The following is a 20,139-nucleotide window of genomic DNA, read 5'->3' as shown; positions in this document are numbered from 1 at the left end:
TGAAAAATGAAAAATGATTTCTAAAAAATACAAATGATAGCAACAGCAATAACAATGGAGTATTAATACTACTAATAATAATATTAATACATTTTATTTAAAAGTGCCTTTCTCAACACTCAAGGTCACTTTACAGAAAAATTAAAACACAATAAATAAAACAACGCGATAAAATAAACAAAAATCAACAAGCAGAGTAACACCAAGTTAAAATAAAGCAGATAAATTAGTCAGAGAATGCAGTTTGAAACAGATGGGTTTTTGAGTTTTGATTTGAAAAGGGGTAGTGAGTCAGAGCTTTGGATGTCTGGTGAGTGAGTTCCAGAGTTGGGGAGCAGAGCAACTGAAAGCTCTGCTCCCCATGGTGCTGAGACAGGCAGAGGCCACAGAGAGGTGGAGGGAGGAGGAAGACCTGAGGGAGCGGGAGGGGGTGACAATGTGGAGGAGGTAAGACAGATACAGGAGGGTGAGGTTGTGGATGGCCTTAAAAGTATACAGGAGGATTTTGAAGGTGATTCTGAGTTTGACTGGGAGCCAGTGGAGTTGCTGGAGGATGGGGGTGATGTGGTGAAAGGAGGGGATGGATGGAGATTTTAATAAGTTGCCTATAATAGTGATAAAAACAACTGTCATAATAACAGGGGGGCCAACCATAATTATCATTATCATTTTCACCACAGTTCTTTCATCCTAAGTGGGATTATTTTTCCCCCGGATTCGTTCAGTTCCTGAATTTCTTATTATCATTAAGTGATCATCATTTGGTTTTCTAACAGATAAGAGCAAAATATCAGCTACGTTTTTATTCATTGTTAACACTTTGAATAAATTATACATTTAAATCAAATAAAAGCATGGCACCTTGTAGGCTTAAATTGTAGTTGACAAGTAGACCGCAACCAGTCCACGGAACTACAGTCATGGGATCTGACAAAAGTAAACAAAACGTCTTTATTTGACTGACATAAAAGATGGATTCAATCAAATCAAAACAAATTGGTTTTTCATCACAAATACTTTAAATCTTTGACCAATTTAAATCACTCCTCGATAGTGGCTTAATCCAGGGGCGTCAAACTCATTTCAGTTCAGGGGCCACATACAGCCCAAGTTGATCGGAAGTGGGCCGGACCAGTAAAATCATAACACAATAACCTAGAAGGACAACTCAAATTGTTCCCTTTGTTTTAGTGCAAAAAAAGTACGAGTACATTCTGAAAATGTTCACATTTAATGAACTATCTTTCTACAAAAACAGCTGTTATAATTTTTGCCATGATGAGTCTCATAGTGGGCTGAATATTTTACTCTTTAAGCGATGAGACCTGCTGCCAACACTCCAAACACACAGGTTACCATTCACCTGACACAGTGTGTAATGTTTACTGCAAAAGAACAGATAGATTATAACAATGAAGAAGGTAAAGTTGACTACTTTATAGATTATAATAATGAAGAAGGTAAAGTTGACTATTTTGGACCCCTCAGCTCCAGCATGGACAGTTTGCTTGCTGGACAGTGGTGTATGCAGGGGTGTAGTGCTAGTGTTAGTCGTTAGTGGATCATCTTATAGTGCTCTAAAAAGTTTTTATGATTCTCAACTGGATTATGCAAACAGCAAGTCATCTGTTTTATCACTTTAAATATTAGTTACTTTTATTGAAAAATTGCAGTTAATGTCTTCTCTGTAATTTTTTCACTTTGCAAAGTTGTTCCGCGGGCCGGATTGGAACCTCTGGAGGGCCGGTTTCGGCCCACGGGCCGCATGTTTGACACCCCTTAATCTATTCTCAGAGGGACTACATTTCCCATGAGCATTCAAGTCCATGCGTAGTTCCCAACGAAACCATGGAAACAGCACGGTGACTTCAGAGGCAGCACCGCGCAGGCGCAGCCAGCTCTGCTCTTTGTGTCAGTCCGGCTCTGTGTAGGCGGGACGGGTAATATCAGCTCAGCTGTCAGCCATGAAAGAGCGATAAATACAATGTCTGTGTGTTCTTTTACGTATTGAAACAAGTTTCTCCGTCTGTCGCTCCTTTTAAAGACGACATTAGCCGGCTGATTTAGCTAGGTTGACGTTAAGTTGCCAACACACCTCCGTGTTATCTTAGATTTAAAGGGGATCAGAGGATGCTGGAGTCCATAAAAGTCACAGGTAAGATTTTATTTCTACATGTTTTCTCCTTATTACATTAACATTGAAAACTAAATGGCAATACTGTCACAATATTAATGATATTATTTAGATGAAGTTAAGTGAACTATTGTTGATGTAGAATATGTGCTTCTGATAGCCACTATTCACTCCATACCATTAGGATAATGATTTAAATATTAAATAAAGGTATGAATTTTTAATTATTTTCCTTTTGTACCTTCTTATACATTAAATATATTTAATTCATAATGATTATATCACAGTATCCTACGCATTTGTGTAGCTTGGCAGTCTCCCTGATGCTGAATCATTCTGGTTATTGTCAGTCATGTGCTTTAAATTCACATGAGGGCTCTGGCACCTGGATTATAAGTGAAAAGTGTAATGCAGATACTTGAGCGTTATGTATCTTGTTGTGCATGTGTTTGTACAAGTAGTTTCAGCTTTGGAAATGTATTTTCTGTCATGAATTTGATTTGGTAACATTAAGGTCCTCATATCCACCTTTAACTAGATTTTTAATTAGCAAGGCAAGCTTATTCATAAAGCACCATATCATCATACAAAGAGCAATTCAAAGTGCTTTACATAGTTAAAAACAAAACAAAAACCGGAACAGTAACAATCAACAAAAACATACAGCATAAGCATTAATAGTGTTTATGTGGCAAGTATGTTTGATCTACTCTCCCTCTCCCTCTCTCTCTCTCTCTCTCTCTCTCTCTCTCTCTCTCTCTCTCTCTCTCTCTGTACTTATGTAACTTAACGTACATAGTAAATAGTGTTGGGTCTTATTATTTATTTAAATTAGGATGGATTATTATAAATGATCAGCCCCCTTCGCTGCTCTAAAGTCATAACATGCAGTCTCACTGTCCTGCCGGACACAGAATCACAACTGACCTCGTCTTAACCGTAATGAACCCTTTAATCATTCGATTCATCTCAGAACTTCTTCCCAAGATTAAGACTCACACATTGAGTCTTTCCTGTGTGGAGTCACAGCCAGAAGCTGGCTCAGACCTCTTGACAACCCTGCAGGGTGCCCGACAGCCCAACATCTAATAGATCCAATATCAGGTTAATTCCATAACGCCATACCTTGTCAGAAAATTAAAGACTTACTAGCAGCATGTCTGCTCCTAATTAGACGTAATAAAGCTTTATTCTGGTCATTAACTAAGACTTCTCCCTGATAACATTTAAAAGACTTCTTGATAAAAGTAGAAGCGAAGTGTTTGTCCGGGAATTTCAAAGGTAATATGTTTCGCTCTCCTTTGCCTACAGTTGAATTTGACCCTGAGAAACAGAGTTATCATCCACCCAGTTGATGTGTTAGATAATATCATTAGTTCCTATTGGACGAGCATGTAACAATCCAGCGAAGCTCCAACTCGTACTTCTCCCTCTTCAACCATGACGATGCTGCTGAGCTCATTAGTTTGTGCTGTGTGTGTTTGCACGGCTTCCACCTCAGTGCTCCCGTCCACTCGCACTATGATGATGATTCGGGTCACAATGCTGGAAATCGCACAGTCCTGCACCCTGACTCCTTTTCTGTAATGCACCGCTCTGGGGGAGATTCTGGGAATAGTTTCTTATGAGAAAGTAGGATACTCATGAACTAAACTGAAGGATGCATGACTATGAACTGCTGACGTAATCAAAGATGAGTCAAATTTAGTGTATTGAGTCAGATCAGGGTTCAATGATTGTGCAAAACAAGCTGAATAAAGATGTGAGTTTGCTTTCAGAGGCGTGAAAACAAACACACTGAAATATCTAATTTTAGCCTGCCTTTAAAGAGGATTAGTCTATCAAGCTTGCTATAAAAGGTGTGCATGAGAAGAGGATTCTAAAGTTAGCAGCAAACACATTCTCTGTCCTGTTTTTCTTACTGGCTTCTTCGCTCTCTTCTCCTTTCAGAAAGACTCCACTGGCCAGAAGTAGAAATGTCCAAGAAGTACATTTTAAACTCTTCTGACAAGGTGCTGAGTCCAAGCCAAGTATACCTCGAGAAGATCTCCTCAAGCGCCCTCAAAGACCTCTTCAGCCCTGGTTCTAGGAGCTACAATGTCCTGCTGCAGGCTGAGGGGGAGGAGAAGAAGAGCCCAAAGCAGTCCCCAAATAGGAGGCCGAAAACATCAGTGAGATGTGGCGCCACATTCAGTAAAAGAAACCGTCTGGGTATGGTCCCCAAAAAGTTGCGTACTCCAGAAGTTTGGGGTAACCCCACACAATCAAACCGTGTTCTCTCAGGCAGTAACTCCAATCTCCCTAAACCAGCAAGGAACATCGCAGTCGTGGGCAGCGCCATGGGCCTCACACCACCGCTCAGGAAGATCTCCAATTCACCCCGCACTAAACTCCCTGTGTTGCACAAAGCAGCGGTCACACGCAAAGTGGAAAACGCCAAGAAGCTCTGCATCCTCTCCGCCATAAAGCCGACTAATGTTGAGAAAGAGAAGGCCAAGTTTTTTAAGTCTGACTTCAATTACAACCCTCAGTTTGACTACAGTAACCCCGTTGCTCCACTCGTCCTGGCACGGCACAACAACGCCTCAGACCGCTTCCTCACACAGGTTAGTGCTCCAGACAGTGCAGCTCAGTAGACTGGTTCATTTTAGTGGTGGTGACAGCAACAACTCATTAAAGGTAAGTGTGTGTGGAGTATCTAGCAGCATTAAGACAACAGACATGGTAAAAAGGAGTATAATATTTATAAGAATGTTTCCATGAGTGTGTAATCACCTGGATATAAACCTGTTTTGATTTTTTGAACAAAGAATGAGCGGAGACTGACACCCTGCACCGCCATGTTTCTACAATATCACAGAACGGACAAACTAGTCACATTTTTTGTGAGTGCCCTCCAAAACGCACCGGCTAAAGAGAGCGGTGGTTGCGTGCAGAATAATTTGTATTGATAGACGTATTTGGTGGTAAAAACTTGACAAATGGAGGATCATACTCAACATGCATAGCAGGAGCTCCTTGTCCTTGAAGGCCACCGTAGCTTCACCAAAGGGAGGGGAGCATTTCAATGTAGAATCTGACTGCTAGATATTCCCATTTCTACACAAAACCATCCCAGGACCCCCCTGCAGTTCTCCAAATGACCCCAGTTTAGAGCACAAAGAAGGAAACCTAGTAATAGTCACATCCCCCTCAGATTCACACACATTAAGTTTGGCATTAAGGCCATCATCATCCGGGTTTTTTACAGGTAGAAGTGACCATATTGGGATTGGAGTAGAGCTGGGCCATATTGAAAATGATGTGATCAGGATAACATTTTTTATATCAGTCAATATCGATATTATAACGATAAATATGAAGTTGAAGGTTTGTTAGTTTGTATCTGGATTTAGTTTTCTGATGAATTGGTTGGTTGAGGTAATTTGCATAATTTGATTTCATTTTACAACAAAGATATCAAATTGTGTCCTGTGTATCAGTTTATAGAGTATTGTTTTGAGTTGTGCTCTCCCCTCTAAGGTTACTAAGAGTTACGGGCAGAGTTATATTGTTTCCCACAGTGCAGTGAATGCATCACGGTTATTAAGTGTTCAGTTGTCCTACGGTCGCTGTGGACATTAAACGTGTTAGAGATGCACAGCAGAAGTTGTCTCTGTGTTCTTCCTTTACCCACATCCTGAAAGTAGATTCAATGAAGTGTATTAAGTTAATAGTTAAAGCAGAGTCGACACAGTGTCAGACTAACGACTCTGCTTTGAGCTGCTAGGTTTTGAATTTCTTCAGTGCCACTGTCGCTCGTTTCAGCTGTGTTTACATTCAGCTCCAAACGTCTTTAAGCTCCGCCTACCTCTCACCCTGCGACATGATTGGCTGTTCAATACCGTCTTCTTCTTCTGTCTAATGTTGGGTGGCAACTAGCGTTTAAGGTTTATTAGTGCCCCCTCCCTTTTCCAGTGGTGTCTATTCACGTGAATAGCTCGACTCTGGTGTGAACACAACATAAGAGTGTACTTTTCATTGTTTTCACTCCGTGGTCCGTCTCAACCTCTTTGCATAGAAGACGCTTTAGTGCTTTAATTAAAGGAATAACGGATGCAGACATGTTGGCCCTTATCCAGACAAGGGCGTACTGGCTGCGGTTTTTGCTTGCGTCATCACAACATTCTGTTTCGGCCATGTTGTTTCGGTGATAAAAGTCTTTCGGCCGAAAACAGAAAATGTATTTTTGGGACATTTCCGATGGCCGAATTTTCAGTGCATCCATAGTCACAATAACTAGCATAATCGAATTATTGCCCAGCCCTAATCAGGAGGTTGCAAACACACTGCTACGCTTCTGTCCTGCTTGATAATTATATTTTTCCCCCTGTTGGCCATAAGTAGATGCATATTCAAGCTACTTGTGCATTGGCTCCTCTTTAGAAACCAAAGCCCCTTTTCACATATGATCACCTGATAAATAACAGTCAATTTGGGGACATTCAGATCTGAGTCAGGTGTGTTTCAAACTCAGGGAAACTATCTGACCAATATCAGGCGCTTTGCAAACACATTCTGAACTCTGCTTAGAGTGGATAAGGTCATTACCCTGGCCACTTCCACGCAGGGAGTGATGTGTTTACACATCTGCTCACCCTGACGTTTTACCAGGTGGATGGCAGGAATAAGTTTCCATAAAGGAATGCTGAACAGATTTGTCTGTTTGTGTTTACACATGGACTTTGTCAGGAAATCTTTAAAAGCAGAGTGCAGGTTTATAGGGAGGCTAGATGCTACATGCACTCTTCATGTACAGTCAAAAAGGTGTATCTCATTTCTCTGTGTTGGCCTGCTGAAAGTTTTAGTTTTGCTAAAATGCGGTGAAAAGGAGAAACTCAAAAGGTTAAAACTTACTTGCTTGCATACTGGAAAATAAAGTACACTCAGAAAGTGCACTCTACCATTCTTGGTCCCAGAGGCAGTGACAGGTCATTCATCACATCTCCAACAACATCCCCAGTGCACGAGGTCGGTGCTGAGCTGGCTGGTCTGAGATCAGCAAACCTCGTCATGCCAGCAGCCAGGTCGGACACTGTGTTTACAGAGACTCTCTGCCAAAGGTGTTTAACGTCAGGGCCGTCCGGAGCTGATGTAACCCCAGTCTCTGTCTGAGAGAAAGTGGCAGAATTAGCTCAGGAAAGAAGTTTATTTTAGACTCAGTGGTTGTCTTACATCAACAACTACAGTTTGAGGACATGTCCACTGAGCGACAGTGATGCTGAAGAATAATCAGACTCAGTGCTCACTTTTCAATCTCTCCCCCCTCGACCTGCAGATGAAGGGAAACAAAAGATTTGAGTGTTTGTAGTTCACATGGAAACAGTCGTGTAGTGTTCTGTTTCAGTGTCTTTTAGTAACACAAGTAATCAGAGTAAGACGAGGAAGAGTAAAGACGATGAACAGGAAATGAAGTAAAATGATCCTGGAAAGGATACTGTTTGTTTCCTATCTTTCCTTTTCTTTTTTGTTGCAGAGTCTGCTCTACATTTACATATTTGCTCTCTCTGTGATAAACTTTGAAAAAAAGCTGAGTCCAAATTATCTTGCAGAAAGATATTTAAAGCACAATTTTTTCTTAATTTCAAGGCCAACATGTGTTTTGGGGGCTTAAGAGTAAACTTAATAAAAAGCCTAAAAGTAAAGGCACATTTTTAAAGTCTGGTTTTTAAAGAGTGTTAGTTTCTCACTGTTAAAAACAAAACAAGCAATGAAGCAACAAAACACGAGGTTGCACCGCCCGGCTGCGTCATGAGATGTTTGCATCACCTGTGTGTTTTGCTGATGGAGCAGTTCAAGAGCTGAAACATCAGCCTTTGCTGATGCCGGCCAGAAAGACCCAGGTGTGGATCTGTAATGTAACGCTCATGGTATGGGGATAAAACCTGGTAGCCACAGGACGATATAAACATGAGATCTCTGGGGGCCACAGGCTTATTATCTGTGGGTATGGTTGGTGTCAAACCCTGAAACTTTCTCATATCAGCATCTAAAAAACTGCAGCTGTCAGACATCAGTTGTAATCTGAGGGCTGCGAAGAGCGTCAACATTTTCAAAAGCGAATTCAAGACCGACCTTTTTAGTCTCTCTTTTAACTGAGTTTTATTGTTATAATAGTTTTATTTCAGTTTTTAAAAATCTGCTCAGTTTTTCTGAATTAACGACAGACTTCTATAGTAAAATCCCATAAGCACCTCAAGGACACACAAGGAAGTAAACATCCCCCGGGCGTTCAGTTTAATCCAGTTTTATTTTGCTTTGGGTTTAAAGCGTTGGGAGATACTAGTGTCCTAAAGTCACATAGATGGTGTTGTTATTAGCTCAACATTGCGCAGGCAGCTGAGGGCTTTGCAGCTGTTGATTTTCGGGTAGGCCTCCCGATAATTCAGGAAAACACTTCAGAAAAACAGAACACCATCCATCCATTCATCCATCTTTTTCCGCTTATCTGGGTCCGGGTCGTGGGGGCAGCAGCCTTAGCAGGGAAGCCCAGACGCTCCTCTCCCCGGCCACTTCCACCAGCTCTTGTGGGAGGATACCGAGGCGTTCCCAGGCCAGCTGAGAGATATAATCTCTCCAGCGTGTCCCGGGCCTTTCCCGTGGCCTCCTCCCAGACGGACATGCCCGAATCACCTCCCCAGGGAGACGCCTGGGAGGCATCCTGACCAGATGCCTGAACCACCTCATCTGGCTCCTCTGGATGCGGAGGAGCAGCGGCTCTACTTTGAGCCTCTCTCGGATGTCTGAGCTCCTAACCCTATCTCTAAGTCCAAGCCCAGACACCCTGCGGAGAAAGCTCATTTCGGCCACTTGTTTTCATGATCTTGTTCTTTCGGTCACTACCCACAGCTCGTGACCATAGGTGAGGGTGGGAATGTAGATTGACCGGTAAATTGAGAGAAAAAAAACAGAACACTTTTCTCGTAATTACGAGATAATTAACTCGTTACTTCAGAAAACAGAGCCACATGTTTTTTTCTCACGTGAATGCAATACGTTTCCATGCTGGACAAAGAAATGTTGAATAAATAATCAAATAAAATATAAGCTGCTATATTCAACACAGAGTGAACAATACATGTTTGAAAAGGATTTTGAGTTCCATGTAGGAAGTGTTCCCTTAAATCCACACCACAGATTGTGATGCACATCGTTGTTTGAGCACAGACTTTATCCCCTTCAGCCCTGCACCTAGACAAAGTAAAGGACCTCTGGCCACCTGGTAGGATTCATTATGTGTGAAAACTGACTGATTATTCAGCTGTTAGTGTGTCTTGCCTGCTGGAGTTTATTTTAGCGATGAAATAAAGTTTCTTCTTATCATCACATCAGAGCACCAAAGTAAAAGGCTGTTAGGTTTTCCTGTCAAAGACAGACACCACAGCTTTTACATAACAAATCTCACTTCTCTTTCAGGCGGTGAACATCATGAAGTTGGCCCTGCAGCGGTACGGCAGCTACGAGAAGTTTGAACAGAGTACTGGGGGCAACCTCCTCACCAAGGGTCGCATCTTGCACAACGTCAAGAAATACATGGAGAGGGAAGGCTGCACAGGGGAGGTACGAGGACAGGAAACACTGGAATCACTTTGTTTCTGCGCACTCTCATATATTTGTTCACAGCTTGAGTCAAACCACTAAAGAGTATATAATACACCAGAATGAATTTAGGAAGAGTGTAACCAAGAGCCGGGTATTTTTCTGTGGCTGCACTCCAGAGTCAGTGTCATTGTGGATTTGTACGTCGTCATCACTGAGCTGCAGACAGAAGCGCGTCAAAGGGAACGAGCTCCGGGGAAAAGAAGACCTTGCAAAAAGCAACCACTCCACTGAAGTGGCTTGTGCCCAGCTGCATTTATGTAACCATCAACAACTACATATTACATCACCACATTAAAAATGCTTCACTGAACACATTACACCACACATACACACACCTTGTATACACTTGGAAAAGTCCCCATGGGTTTAGATAAAGTAGACAGTTTTGTCAAACCAAGCTGAAAATGAAGGCAGAACACATTTGTAGCAAAGTGGGGCATCAGTGGTTTTACAGACGCTTGAATTCATGCTTCAGAGTCTGCACAGCTGAAAGAATCTAAGAGGGTTTGCATCGCACAATGTCATTTTTATCCTCTGTGCGTTTGAGGGTCCACACAACTTCCTGGAGGTCATCTCATTTCAGTCTGAAAGTGAGAAAAACAGCAGCTGCACATGTCTGAGTAATCTAAGGAAACTGACTCATCACTGGTTAGAAAGCCCCCACAGGAGCTCTTTGTTTTCTGTGCGATTAAATGATCAAAAATGAAAAGTCAATACTCTGAATCGGAAACAACATGTCACACACACACACTGTCAAAGCTGCTGCACAGTGGTTACCCTCACCTTTGGACCCTGATTGAACTCTCTGCAAGAAAGGAAGTAAATACATCCTTCATCGTTAACATGAATGAGAAGTACCTTTAAGAAAATAAATCACAAACACAACACAAGCCGATAGGATAGCCATGAATTACTTCTCATAACTCACTAAATCAGTGTTTATAAGTAGATAAGATGAGATAGAAGAAAAAAAAGAAATATGGAGTTCTTTCTGTGTTGGTAGATTGTGGTGCAGGTGACAGACGACCTTCTGTCCAGAGCGTCCATGACGGTGGTGAACAGCAGACCCACTCTGACTATCAACGTCTCCACAGCGAGAGAACAGTGGCTGGAGGGCATGCTGAGGCATGAGATAGGTAAGTAGCTCTCATGTAAGGTATTATTTCTCAAGACTTTCAACAAAGCCTCTCGCACCTTTACCCCAAATATGTCCTCCATCTTCATTTTATTTTAAACTATGCCATCTTTTTGCTACACTATGCTTTCATCCAATCCACCTGAAACTGTTAGCATATTTAAATTGCCTGGAGTTTAAAAGTTGTTCACATCTTCAGTCTGACTCAAAAGGCCATGTTTGGTTAGTTATTATTACAGTGTCCAATCAACTCAGACTTCACATGCTTGATCACAGTCCTGAACCAGCAAGAAACACCAAAATCTCAGTAGGAAAATATCTTTGAGGTCAGAAGTCAAGTAAACTTGTCCCCTGACAGTTGTGAGAATGAATGCAGCTTTAAGGCATATCAACATGTGTCACTGTTGAAACTAAAGCCCTATCTATGCATGCACAAAACTCCTGGCAACTTCTTGAAACTTCAAAACTGTGTACCTGACTTCAACCAGACCCTAGTAAAATTTCCCGAAGGAGTTGGAGTGAGCTGCGTAGTACTTCCCTTTGCCAGCCATCTTGGATTTCTTGTAAACATTACTCAGTGACTACTACAGTATATTTTTTGCATCACGCCTTAGCTCCAGTGATCTCTCATCCAGCCAGCAGGGAAAACTTCACGCTGTTAAGCAATTTTTTCTATTGGCACCATAGACTGTATCAATAATGGACGTAGTCTCCGTGGCATCACTCATTTGTTCCTGAGCTCTGTTTTGAAGCCAATCGTCGGCGGGAGCTATATTGGAAAGGCTGAATTCAACCAAACTTAGTCCGCCTCTGTACTTACACCAGCTCGCCAGCAGTTTGGTTGGGTTCAGCATTTCCAATATGGCTCCTGCTGACAGCGCTTCAGAAACAGATGGGTGACGTCACGGATACTAAGTCCATTATTTATACAGTCTCTGTGTTGGGGGGCATGTGTGAACAAGAAACACTTCTGAAGCAGCCTCTCATTTTCAGGGGTGTACATGTGCAAGGGGCTCAAGCAGCTATATTCACTCATTGATGCAGCTTGTGTTTTTTTCCTATTAAACTGACTTATATTTGAACTCTGTTGAATAAATCGTTTCTGTCTCCGTCCACCAGGCACGCATTATTTCCGCGGCGTCAATAACTGCCACCAGCCGTGGAACAGCAGCGTGGGCAGGAAGAAGCACAACCTGAAGCCTCTGAACCCCACAGAGGAGGGCCTGGCCAGCATCCACAGCGTCCTGTTTAGGAAAGACCCCACTCTGTGGCGGGCCGCCCTGCTCTACTACACCGTCTACCAGGCCAGCCACATGTCCTTCACTCAGCTCTTCCACAACCTTGGACGCTTCGTCAAGGACCCCAACACCCGCTGGGACTACTGCGTCCGAGCCAAGAGGGGCCAGACAGATACAGCTCAGCCAGGTTATTCATTTTATGCAAACTGACTTTCTTTGACTGGTAATAAGATTCAGACAATCAAGTAGATGTTGCCATGACCTGTTTTAAAAAATCCTTTCTTTCCTCTAACACTGCAGGGTGCTTCAGTAAAGACCAGGTCTACCTGGATGGAATCTTAAAAATCCTGAGATACAGAGACAGGATCAACTTCCCTCTGCTGATGGCTCTAGGAAAAGTAAGGCAGCTAACCTTCTTTGTCTTGTATTACTCAACTCACGGCGTCCCTAAGCAGCTGAGTATCTGCTTCAGGGATTATTCACAGAGACCGTTTTTCTATCAGATTTTTAACAAAGAAGTTTGATCAGAAACAGCCTCCACCTCCTCCTCTTGGACCACAGTCACTCACTGCATCTGAAGCCCTTTTCATTCAGGTACTTCTGGCATTTTCCAGTTGAGTCCAGGAAATTAAGTCCATGATAATTTCAGGAACTTGATTTCGATGTGAATCGAAACATGCTTTAATCTTTAAACACTTTAAACGTAAAACACCTTTCTGATAGCAGAATGAAATATGAGACCACATGATGTTTGTTCCATGTGATAGAAAATTGAAACAAAAAAATGTGTTCGAGTAAGTTCTTAACAATCAATGAGTTTTGATCATAAATGGACTGATAAACAAGAGCTTAACCCAAACACTTCACCCTGACCCTGAACACAACAGTCCAGTGTGCATGTGTATGAATGTTAATGCCACACCTACTACTTGATGCAGATTTAAAGTCTCTGGAACAGCCTATAGTGTAAAACTGAATGTTTACTTGTGCCCTTCCCTATCCTCTACTGCCAGGCACTGCTCCCATCTTTAGATGATGCTCTCCTGAACCAGAGGCTTCATCATTAATGACAGAGTTTTTGCATCAGAGTGGCAGATTAGCCCTCAGTATCGTGCTGACAGTAAAACTGAATAAATAATGAATCAGCCGTCCCTTAAAGCTACTTTCCACAGTGTTTGGGCCTCTCACTGCTTTGGATAGAGAGAGGTCTGCTCTCTCTCTCTCAGCTCTCCTCTCAGTGACATCATCTTTTAACAGTACCCCCTCTCTACCAGTGCTTCGACTACACCACCACAGTGGAAATAGCTGGGATCATTTGTGACATTCAGTGGCAGAGAATAAAAGTTTAACTACTCGGATGATGGCAACAGTTCAGACAGAGTGAAACAAAAGGAGAGCAAGGCTGAATGAGGATTACATAACAACCTCTCTAAGGAAGGAGCAGACAGCTTTCTGCTTCAGAGGAGCCAGAGGCACTCATTATTACGCAAAGTCACTGAGTGTGATGTAAGAAGTGAAGTTTCCTTCAACACACTGCCTTTAAGGAGTTGACTTAGCCACTGTTACATTACTCTTCAGTTTGTGCTCTACTGTTTTCAACCCCAGAGGTTAGTGTTTTTAGGAAACCCATTGCAGCTAATGATAGAGGTTGTTTTTGGTGACTCTAATTCAGCAACCTTGATAAAACAAGGTTGTTATTTTGTTTTTCTCTTTTTTTTTTCTCATGACGTGCAGGCTTAAAAATGTTTACTTGCCCTAAAGATGAACAGCAGACTGACTTTGATACAAACAAACACTGAAGACGTCATGTTTGAGCATTCAACGTGTCAGTCTGTGTGAATCAGACAGTGTGTTTTTGTCTCATTCAAACAGATCAAAGAGACACAAAAGCAATGCAATTCTTTTGTGAATCAGGCCGTTAAATTTGGTTTATTTTTGTCTGGTTCAGACGGTTCAGCACTGTCTTATTTATGACTTGCAGCTCAGCACGTAGCTCACTTTGTCTCTTTTTGTTTTCTTTTTTCCTCAGGTGTCATTTGAAGACGTGGACCGCCTGAAACCGCTGGCTCAGATGGAAAACATCCGCATCCCACACTTCATGCAGGACCTGTCGCGTTATTCCGAGCAGCTGACGAAAATCATGGCTGTCAACCAGCTCACTGATGAGGAGCTCAAGACCATCATCTGAGCCGCCTCCACACTCCTGCACAGACCTGACCACACCACTGCCAGCTACTGCCTGCATGCCTCACCACCAACACCTTCATCCTGCATGGTAGTAGAGTATGTGAATCGTGCAGCGTGCTGTGTTGCATGTCGTACAAAAGTTGTGTTCAAGAAGTCACATTGGTTCAGTCTTATTAAGCTTTTAGTGAAACATCTGTTATCGCCGGGTAATCAACCCCCAATACAGAGCAGCCAGTGAGTCGTTTCACCATGTTGTGTTGAGAGCAGGTATATTTACAACATTTATTCAACAAGTGCCAACACAGTTCAGCACCTGAAGGCCGTTTCAAAAAATATACAGCTATACTTTTTACACTTTATTCTACACAAGTTTTATGATACACTTTGTGCCAACTTGTTTTGACTTGACAGCTCCAGACGGTTCAGTTTGGTGTGCGTTAGTTTGTTTTTAGTTTATTGCTTCTTTAGAGCCACTTCAAACCAACTCAGTTCAAAATACAGAAACATACGCTCAGGTTGGGAAGCCGGAATCTGCTTTTTGAAAGATGTGGTCATATCTCTTTGTTCTTGGGTGCAAGTTATATTAATTATGAAAAATCCTGAAAATGTTTGTCCCTTCACAACCCAAAAGACAATTGATAATCGATAGGGCTGCACGTTATATAATTTATATGTCTCACTTTAGATGTGCGTGTGTGCAATAATCACATCCCAGGATGTCAAGCAATCAACCTGAAACCTCGTCCTGCTACTTTTTTGTGGCTTTCCGTTGCTTTCCATGACTATTAAATTAAGTCTGTTAGCAATGTACAGACCTCCACAAGAACACACAGAGCACTTAGCAATGTGCATGGAAAGTCTGCCTGTTGGCAAGAATGCAACTCTGCTGCTGTCGCAGATAACGTGGGCTGGATGATTGAGGCAGACACTCCGATACATGGGCCAGCTTTTGAATGCTTAAAGCGACACTTCCACCTGCTGCTGGTTTTTGCTTTGGGCTGTTTGGCAGCAGATGGGCAACAGGGTGTTTACTTTTAGTGGCTGCATCTGACGTTAAAGGACATTAAAAGTTACAGCCATGAAACTCACCATGCATATTGAAAAGCATACAAACATCCTCAGAAATGGGCTATGACACGTTCTAGTAAAAATACAACTGTGACGTTCAGGTGTGTGTTTAAAGTTAGTGCAGAATATGTTGTTCCATCTGTACTTTATCAACATTTTCCATGAGGTTGTTGGAGCTTAAAGCCTTAAACTGAAACTATACCTATGATGTATACATAAAAACAAGCTGAATTTATCTGGTATAATTTCCATTTGTATACATCTCAATATAAATATCACATGATAAAAATATCATAATTATTGTTATTAATTGAAAAAAGAAATCCTGAAGGATATGAGGCCAGATTTCAAGGTTAAACAGAATATTTAGTAACACATTTATGTTGTTGAACAGCCACAATCTGTAGTTTTTAATAAGTGACATCCTGCTCACTGCATCACATACTGTATCTATGAATTTATGATCTTGGCAGCAGTGTGCGTCAATATTAAATAGTAACATTAAAGCTCCTGTGAGGATTTTTCACTAAAGCAAATGAGACCACAATCACCAAGTTCTTCATGTCATTTGATTTTTAAAGGTGTCAGGTGAAGTGATTAACTACACATGACCAGTCTTTGTTTACGTTCTCCTCAATGTGTGGCACATATCTCTGCTTCAAGACAGCAGGATGATCTTTTCATTGAACAAAACTCCCTTTCAAAAGCACAGGACCAAATCATTACAGAGAAAGGAGGAACTGTTTTTCCTTGAGGGGGCACCAAAGTCAACACCAAAAGTTCTTCACAGCAGCTTTAAAGTGGTTGGATGCTCTCTTAGCCTTTGTCTAAATGTAGCTCATAGGTAATCAAATATAATGTGTTGATATGAGATAAAGCTTTATGTCTAATTTTTTCCAATACATTAACTCTTCAGTTGATGATTAATGAGGCAGTAGTGAAACAAAGACCGTCTGTCAGATTCCTGAGCTCTAGATTTTGCATGGAAAAAGGCCGCACACATAATAAGTTTCCCACCCTGAGCATGAGTTTAACTTTCACCTTCGATCCCAATAATAACCACCTGAGAGGATTTGTTAAGAGAGCACCATCTTAAGGCCCCTTTGAGGAATTTTCAGTTTGTGTCCGTTTTGGCGCCCACTCTGGACAATCTCTTGCAGATTTTCTTGTGTTGTTTTTTAAGAGAAAATTTAATCCTGCTTTTCTTAACAGTCAAATATATGACTCACTGTATGACTCTTTGTTGAGAAAAATTTTTAAAAAGGCTATTTCGACAGCTAGCAGAGCACTATAGGCAATCTTGTCGCTAATACTCTGGTTTGCTTGTGTAGGTCATTACGAGACATCAGTATTGATTTCAGTCTGTTTCATAACCTGTTAAAAACTCCTCACTGGAGCTTTAACTTATTTTCACTTGCATACAAAGCCGTCATGAGAAAACAGCTAATGTTAGTCATCAACCACTTAAGTACCATTAGCATTTAAAGCGTTAAATAATGAAACAGAAACAGCTTCAATTAATAATAAAAAGTACGTCCTCAAGACGTGCTGTCTTTCATGGCTCCTTGGGTTTTCAAATACGTTGTCTGAACTGGAAATAAGACCCCATGAAGTTTGGATTTTCACTTTGATGAAATGTTAATTTGTTAAATTTGGTACAGATTTTAACATAGGGCTGCAGTGTGACATTATTCTTTGTAAGCAGCATTCAAGCTTCCCACTGAGCATGATGGAGGAGGAACAAGGCTGTGATGTGAATATTGCAAAAGAATACCTTGACTACAGTCTGACTGACTGATTAAAGGTACAGTGTGGCATTTAACAGCATTTATCATAACAGACTCAGTAGAATTCAATATAATATTCATAAGTATGTTTAAATTGGTGTATAATCACCTGAATATGAAACATTGTTTTTGGTAACTTAGAATGAGCCTTCCGTATCTTCATGAGGAGCTGGTCCCTTTCTGCAGTTGCACAGAACTGACAAACAAGTAACATACGTGTTTCTGTATTTAGTGAGTGGCCTCCAAAATGCACCAGTTAGAAAACGAAGAAGAAGAAGAAGAAGAAGAAGAAGAAGAAGAAGAAGAAGAAGAAGAAGAAGAAGAAGAAGAAGAAGAAGAAGAGTGGTTGTTGTTGTGCTCTACGTTTTTTTATGGTAAAAACATGATAGATGGAGGATCATACTTATCTTGCGTCACTGGAGCGTCTTGTCCTCAAAGGCCACTATTGTTTCACCAAAGGGAGGGATGAGCAATATCGCAAAATATTCCAATTTCTACACACTGTACCTTTAAAAATGTCACACTGATTACTTTTTTTTTTAAATTGCTGTGGATTACTTCTAACTTCAGAAGGTTTTTCTTTCCCATGGTCATCACATTAAACCATCAGATACAAAATGTGAGGGAACAAAGTTTGAATTGGATGAGAAACTTTGAGAAATTACTTTTTTAAACTTTTTAAATGCCTACAGTCCTGGTAGCTTGCCACTCATTGAGCAGCGTCTCGAAGTGGGGTGCATTCTTATTACTTAGAAACAAGAATATCCTTTAAGTGAGAGCCCAACTACTTTACAGATATACCAGTTTCAAGCATTATCAGCTGCTGATATCAGAAAGAGGTAGACCAGCAGCTCCTGTGTCCTGGAGGTAAAACGACTCTTTTGTTTTTGTTAGTTTTTTACTGAGATGACTTGTTTCTGGATCAGAAAGTTCTGTAATCACAATCTAAGCCTGTACTCTGAAACAGTATCTGATATCCTCTTTAGTATTTCGTGCACGTGTACGGTTCGATGTAGTAGACGTTAGCTTCCGAATAAGCCATGAAAAAGTTACAGATCTAGTTTTATAGAAGTATTCTGTCTCTCTCTTTTGCACCTGTGATCTAAGTGTACTTATCCAGTGATTTATATAACCGTCTCTTTATTGAAGATGAACTTATTCTTGCACTTTGTTTCCCTTGATAACACGTACAGTCACTATTATTGTAGTACAGATGTTCGGCATCAGAGCAGAGTTGTTTCTCAGATGGTTTGACGGGCTGTCTCTTTAAACAGAGATGGATACAGAGAGAGTTGAAGCGCTTCATGAGGCATGCTAATTAAAGCTGAGCCCATCAGCACTGTTTCACTAAAGGGAAAATGAAGCTGTGTTCCTCTTTTTGCTGTATGAAGCCCTTGTGGTTTAAGTTCACTGACTTGAAGCCCTGTTTGAATATTTGCACTTCTCTACCTTTAAACTACCCTTTTATAAACTTCACTAGAGGTTAGTGAGTTTGTACAGACTGATGTGTTCATGTTTTACACAACAAACCAAATGCCTCGTGGTTTCAACTGTGATACTTGATGAGTTTGTTGTGTTGTTGATGATACAAAGGATGAGCTAACACAGGAGCATGTGTGTCACTCTGCTTCCTCAATAAACCCTTACATGGTACACTTTAATGATGTGGTATTTCTATGTGATGTTTTCTATTTGAATGACTGTTTTGTGATATTCAGTAACAGAATCTTCAAATAAAGTGGACTCCCTAAAAATGTGACACGATTATTTTAGGGGGGTGCATGCTTTTTGAAAAAATTCATGAACAAAACATATAGGGCCCTATTTAGATTATTTAAAACGCCAGGTCTAAATGTGAATCAGGGCCTGTACAACCACTTTTTGATAGTTAAGCAGTGGTGGACAAAGTACCTGTCTTCATCACTTAAGTCAAAGTGTAGATCCTCCTGGTCAAACATTACTCCAACACAAGTGAAAGTTGTTCAGTCACATTTGGACTTGAGTTAAAGTCCTGCAGCCTGTCTCACCAGATGTGTCCTAAGTTAGGGTTTAAAGTCCTCACTAAGCCATACGTTGATACTAGCTAGTTTGTAACTTAAGTTGTGTCATTGTTTGGTTGCACCACAGAGACATAAGGTTCATCTTAACTTGTCCAAACTAAGCAAAACATTGTCGCAGATATGACGTTTACACTTCCAGCAGCCAGATGAATTCAAACTTTTCCCCATACTTTGGAATAAAGTATGAACTCAGGGACACGTTGTACTTTCTGGAGAAAAAAATCCAAAAGTTTAAATACAGTTCAAGTGATGTTCTATAGAAAATTTAGCTCTGAGAGTTCATGATCAGACTTTTGTTCTGCGTATTGAGAAAACCTTGTGCCTGATAGACTGAAAAACTGATCAAAGCTTTAACGCAGTTCACACAAAGTTATCGGTAAGTCACATCACAAGAAAAGTGATGGATCATATAATGGGAATCAGAAACGGTCAAATAATCTGATAGTTGATTCACAGAATATGAAACAATGATGATAATAATCAATATATTGTAAAGTTATAGTTCATGTACAAACACTGAGGGCATTTGTTGGGTCTAGCTTAAAGTGAGCATATCAAGTGTATGTTTCATATTATTTATTATTATATATTACATTATTGATGATTTTGGACTTTAAATAAATATATGAAGGAGATTTTTAGAAAAGTCTGACTCAGAGAGAAATAATAATATGCAGATTACATAGATTATAATGATTAAATAAAGGTTTTTCCTTACACAGGAATATCCTCTCCCAGGAAACAGCGGTTGCGCAGAATACCTGCCTACAGCTGGACCCCAACGACAGAGAAGATGTGAGTGACCAACATGTTGAGGAAGAGGACGTTGGCAAGCATGGGCAGGGTGTCTACAAGTACTGCTACCAAGACTTGTATAACTATAAAAATG

At 41.0% G+C, this 20,139-nt stretch overlaps 1 protein-coding gene across 5 annotated transcripts; it reads left to right on the top strand.

Annotated features, from left to right (window-relative positions):
* The first annotated feature begins 295 nt into the window (after window positions 1–295).
* Window positions 296–20,132, top strand: si:dkey-222b8.4 (uncharacterized protein KIAA0895). Of its 5 annotated transcripts, none has more exons than XR_004634393.1 (8): window positions 296–447; window positions 4,085–4,740; window positions 9,590–9,733; window positions 10,779–10,911; window positions 12,030–12,335; window positions 12,449–12,546; window positions 14,178–14,423; window positions 19,973–20,132. XR_004634393.1 is itself a non-coding variant. In XM_034705554.1 (7 exons), the coding sequence occupies exons 2-7, from the start codon at window positions 4,111–4,113 to the stop codon at window positions 14,334–14,336; spliced, it is 1,470 nt and encodes a 489-aa protein (XP_034561445.1). In that variant the 5' UTR covers window positions 314–447; window positions 4,085–4,110; the 3' UTR covers window positions 14,337–18,851. The 5 variants fall into 5 exon arrangements, 2 of the variants coding, with proteins under 2 accessions (XP_034561445.1, XP_034561444.1); XR_004634392.1 differs by lacking the exon at window positions 296–447 and adding an exon at window positions 1,887–2,155 and having other exon boundaries at window positions 19,973–20,068; XR_004634391.1 differs by lacking the exons at window positions 296–447; window positions 19,973–20,132 and adding exons at window positions 1,887–2,155; window positions 17,423–18,851.
* The last annotated feature ends 7 nt before the right edge of the window (window positions 20,133–20,139 follow it).

This window comes from Notolabrus celidotus, chromosome 16, assembly GCF_009762535.1.
Source record: "Notolabrus celidotus isolate fNotCel1 chromosome 16, fNotCel1.pri, whole genome shotgun sequence".
Taxonomy (NCBI): Eukaryota; Metazoa; Chordata; class Actinopteri; order Labriformes; family Labridae; genus Notolabrus; species Notolabrus celidotus.
Note: the sequence above shows the minus strand (reverse complement) of the source record. Positions and strands in the feature narration are given on the sequence as shown.

Excerpts from the sequence above, each read along its gene's own strand:
- si:dkey-222b8.4 (XM_034705553.1), top strand. The coding sequence starts at position 2,131 with ATGCTGGAGTCCATAAAAGTCACAG. Across the intron at positions 9,734-10,778 it reads GGGAAGGCTGCACAGGGGAG|ATTGTGGTGCAGGTGACAGA; the intron begins GTACGAGGACAG and ends CTGTGTTGGTAG. Across the intron at positions 12,547-14,177 it reads TGCTGATGGCTCTAGGAAAA|GTGTCATTTGAAGACGTGGA; the intron begins GTAAGGCAGCTA and ends TTTTTTCCTCAG.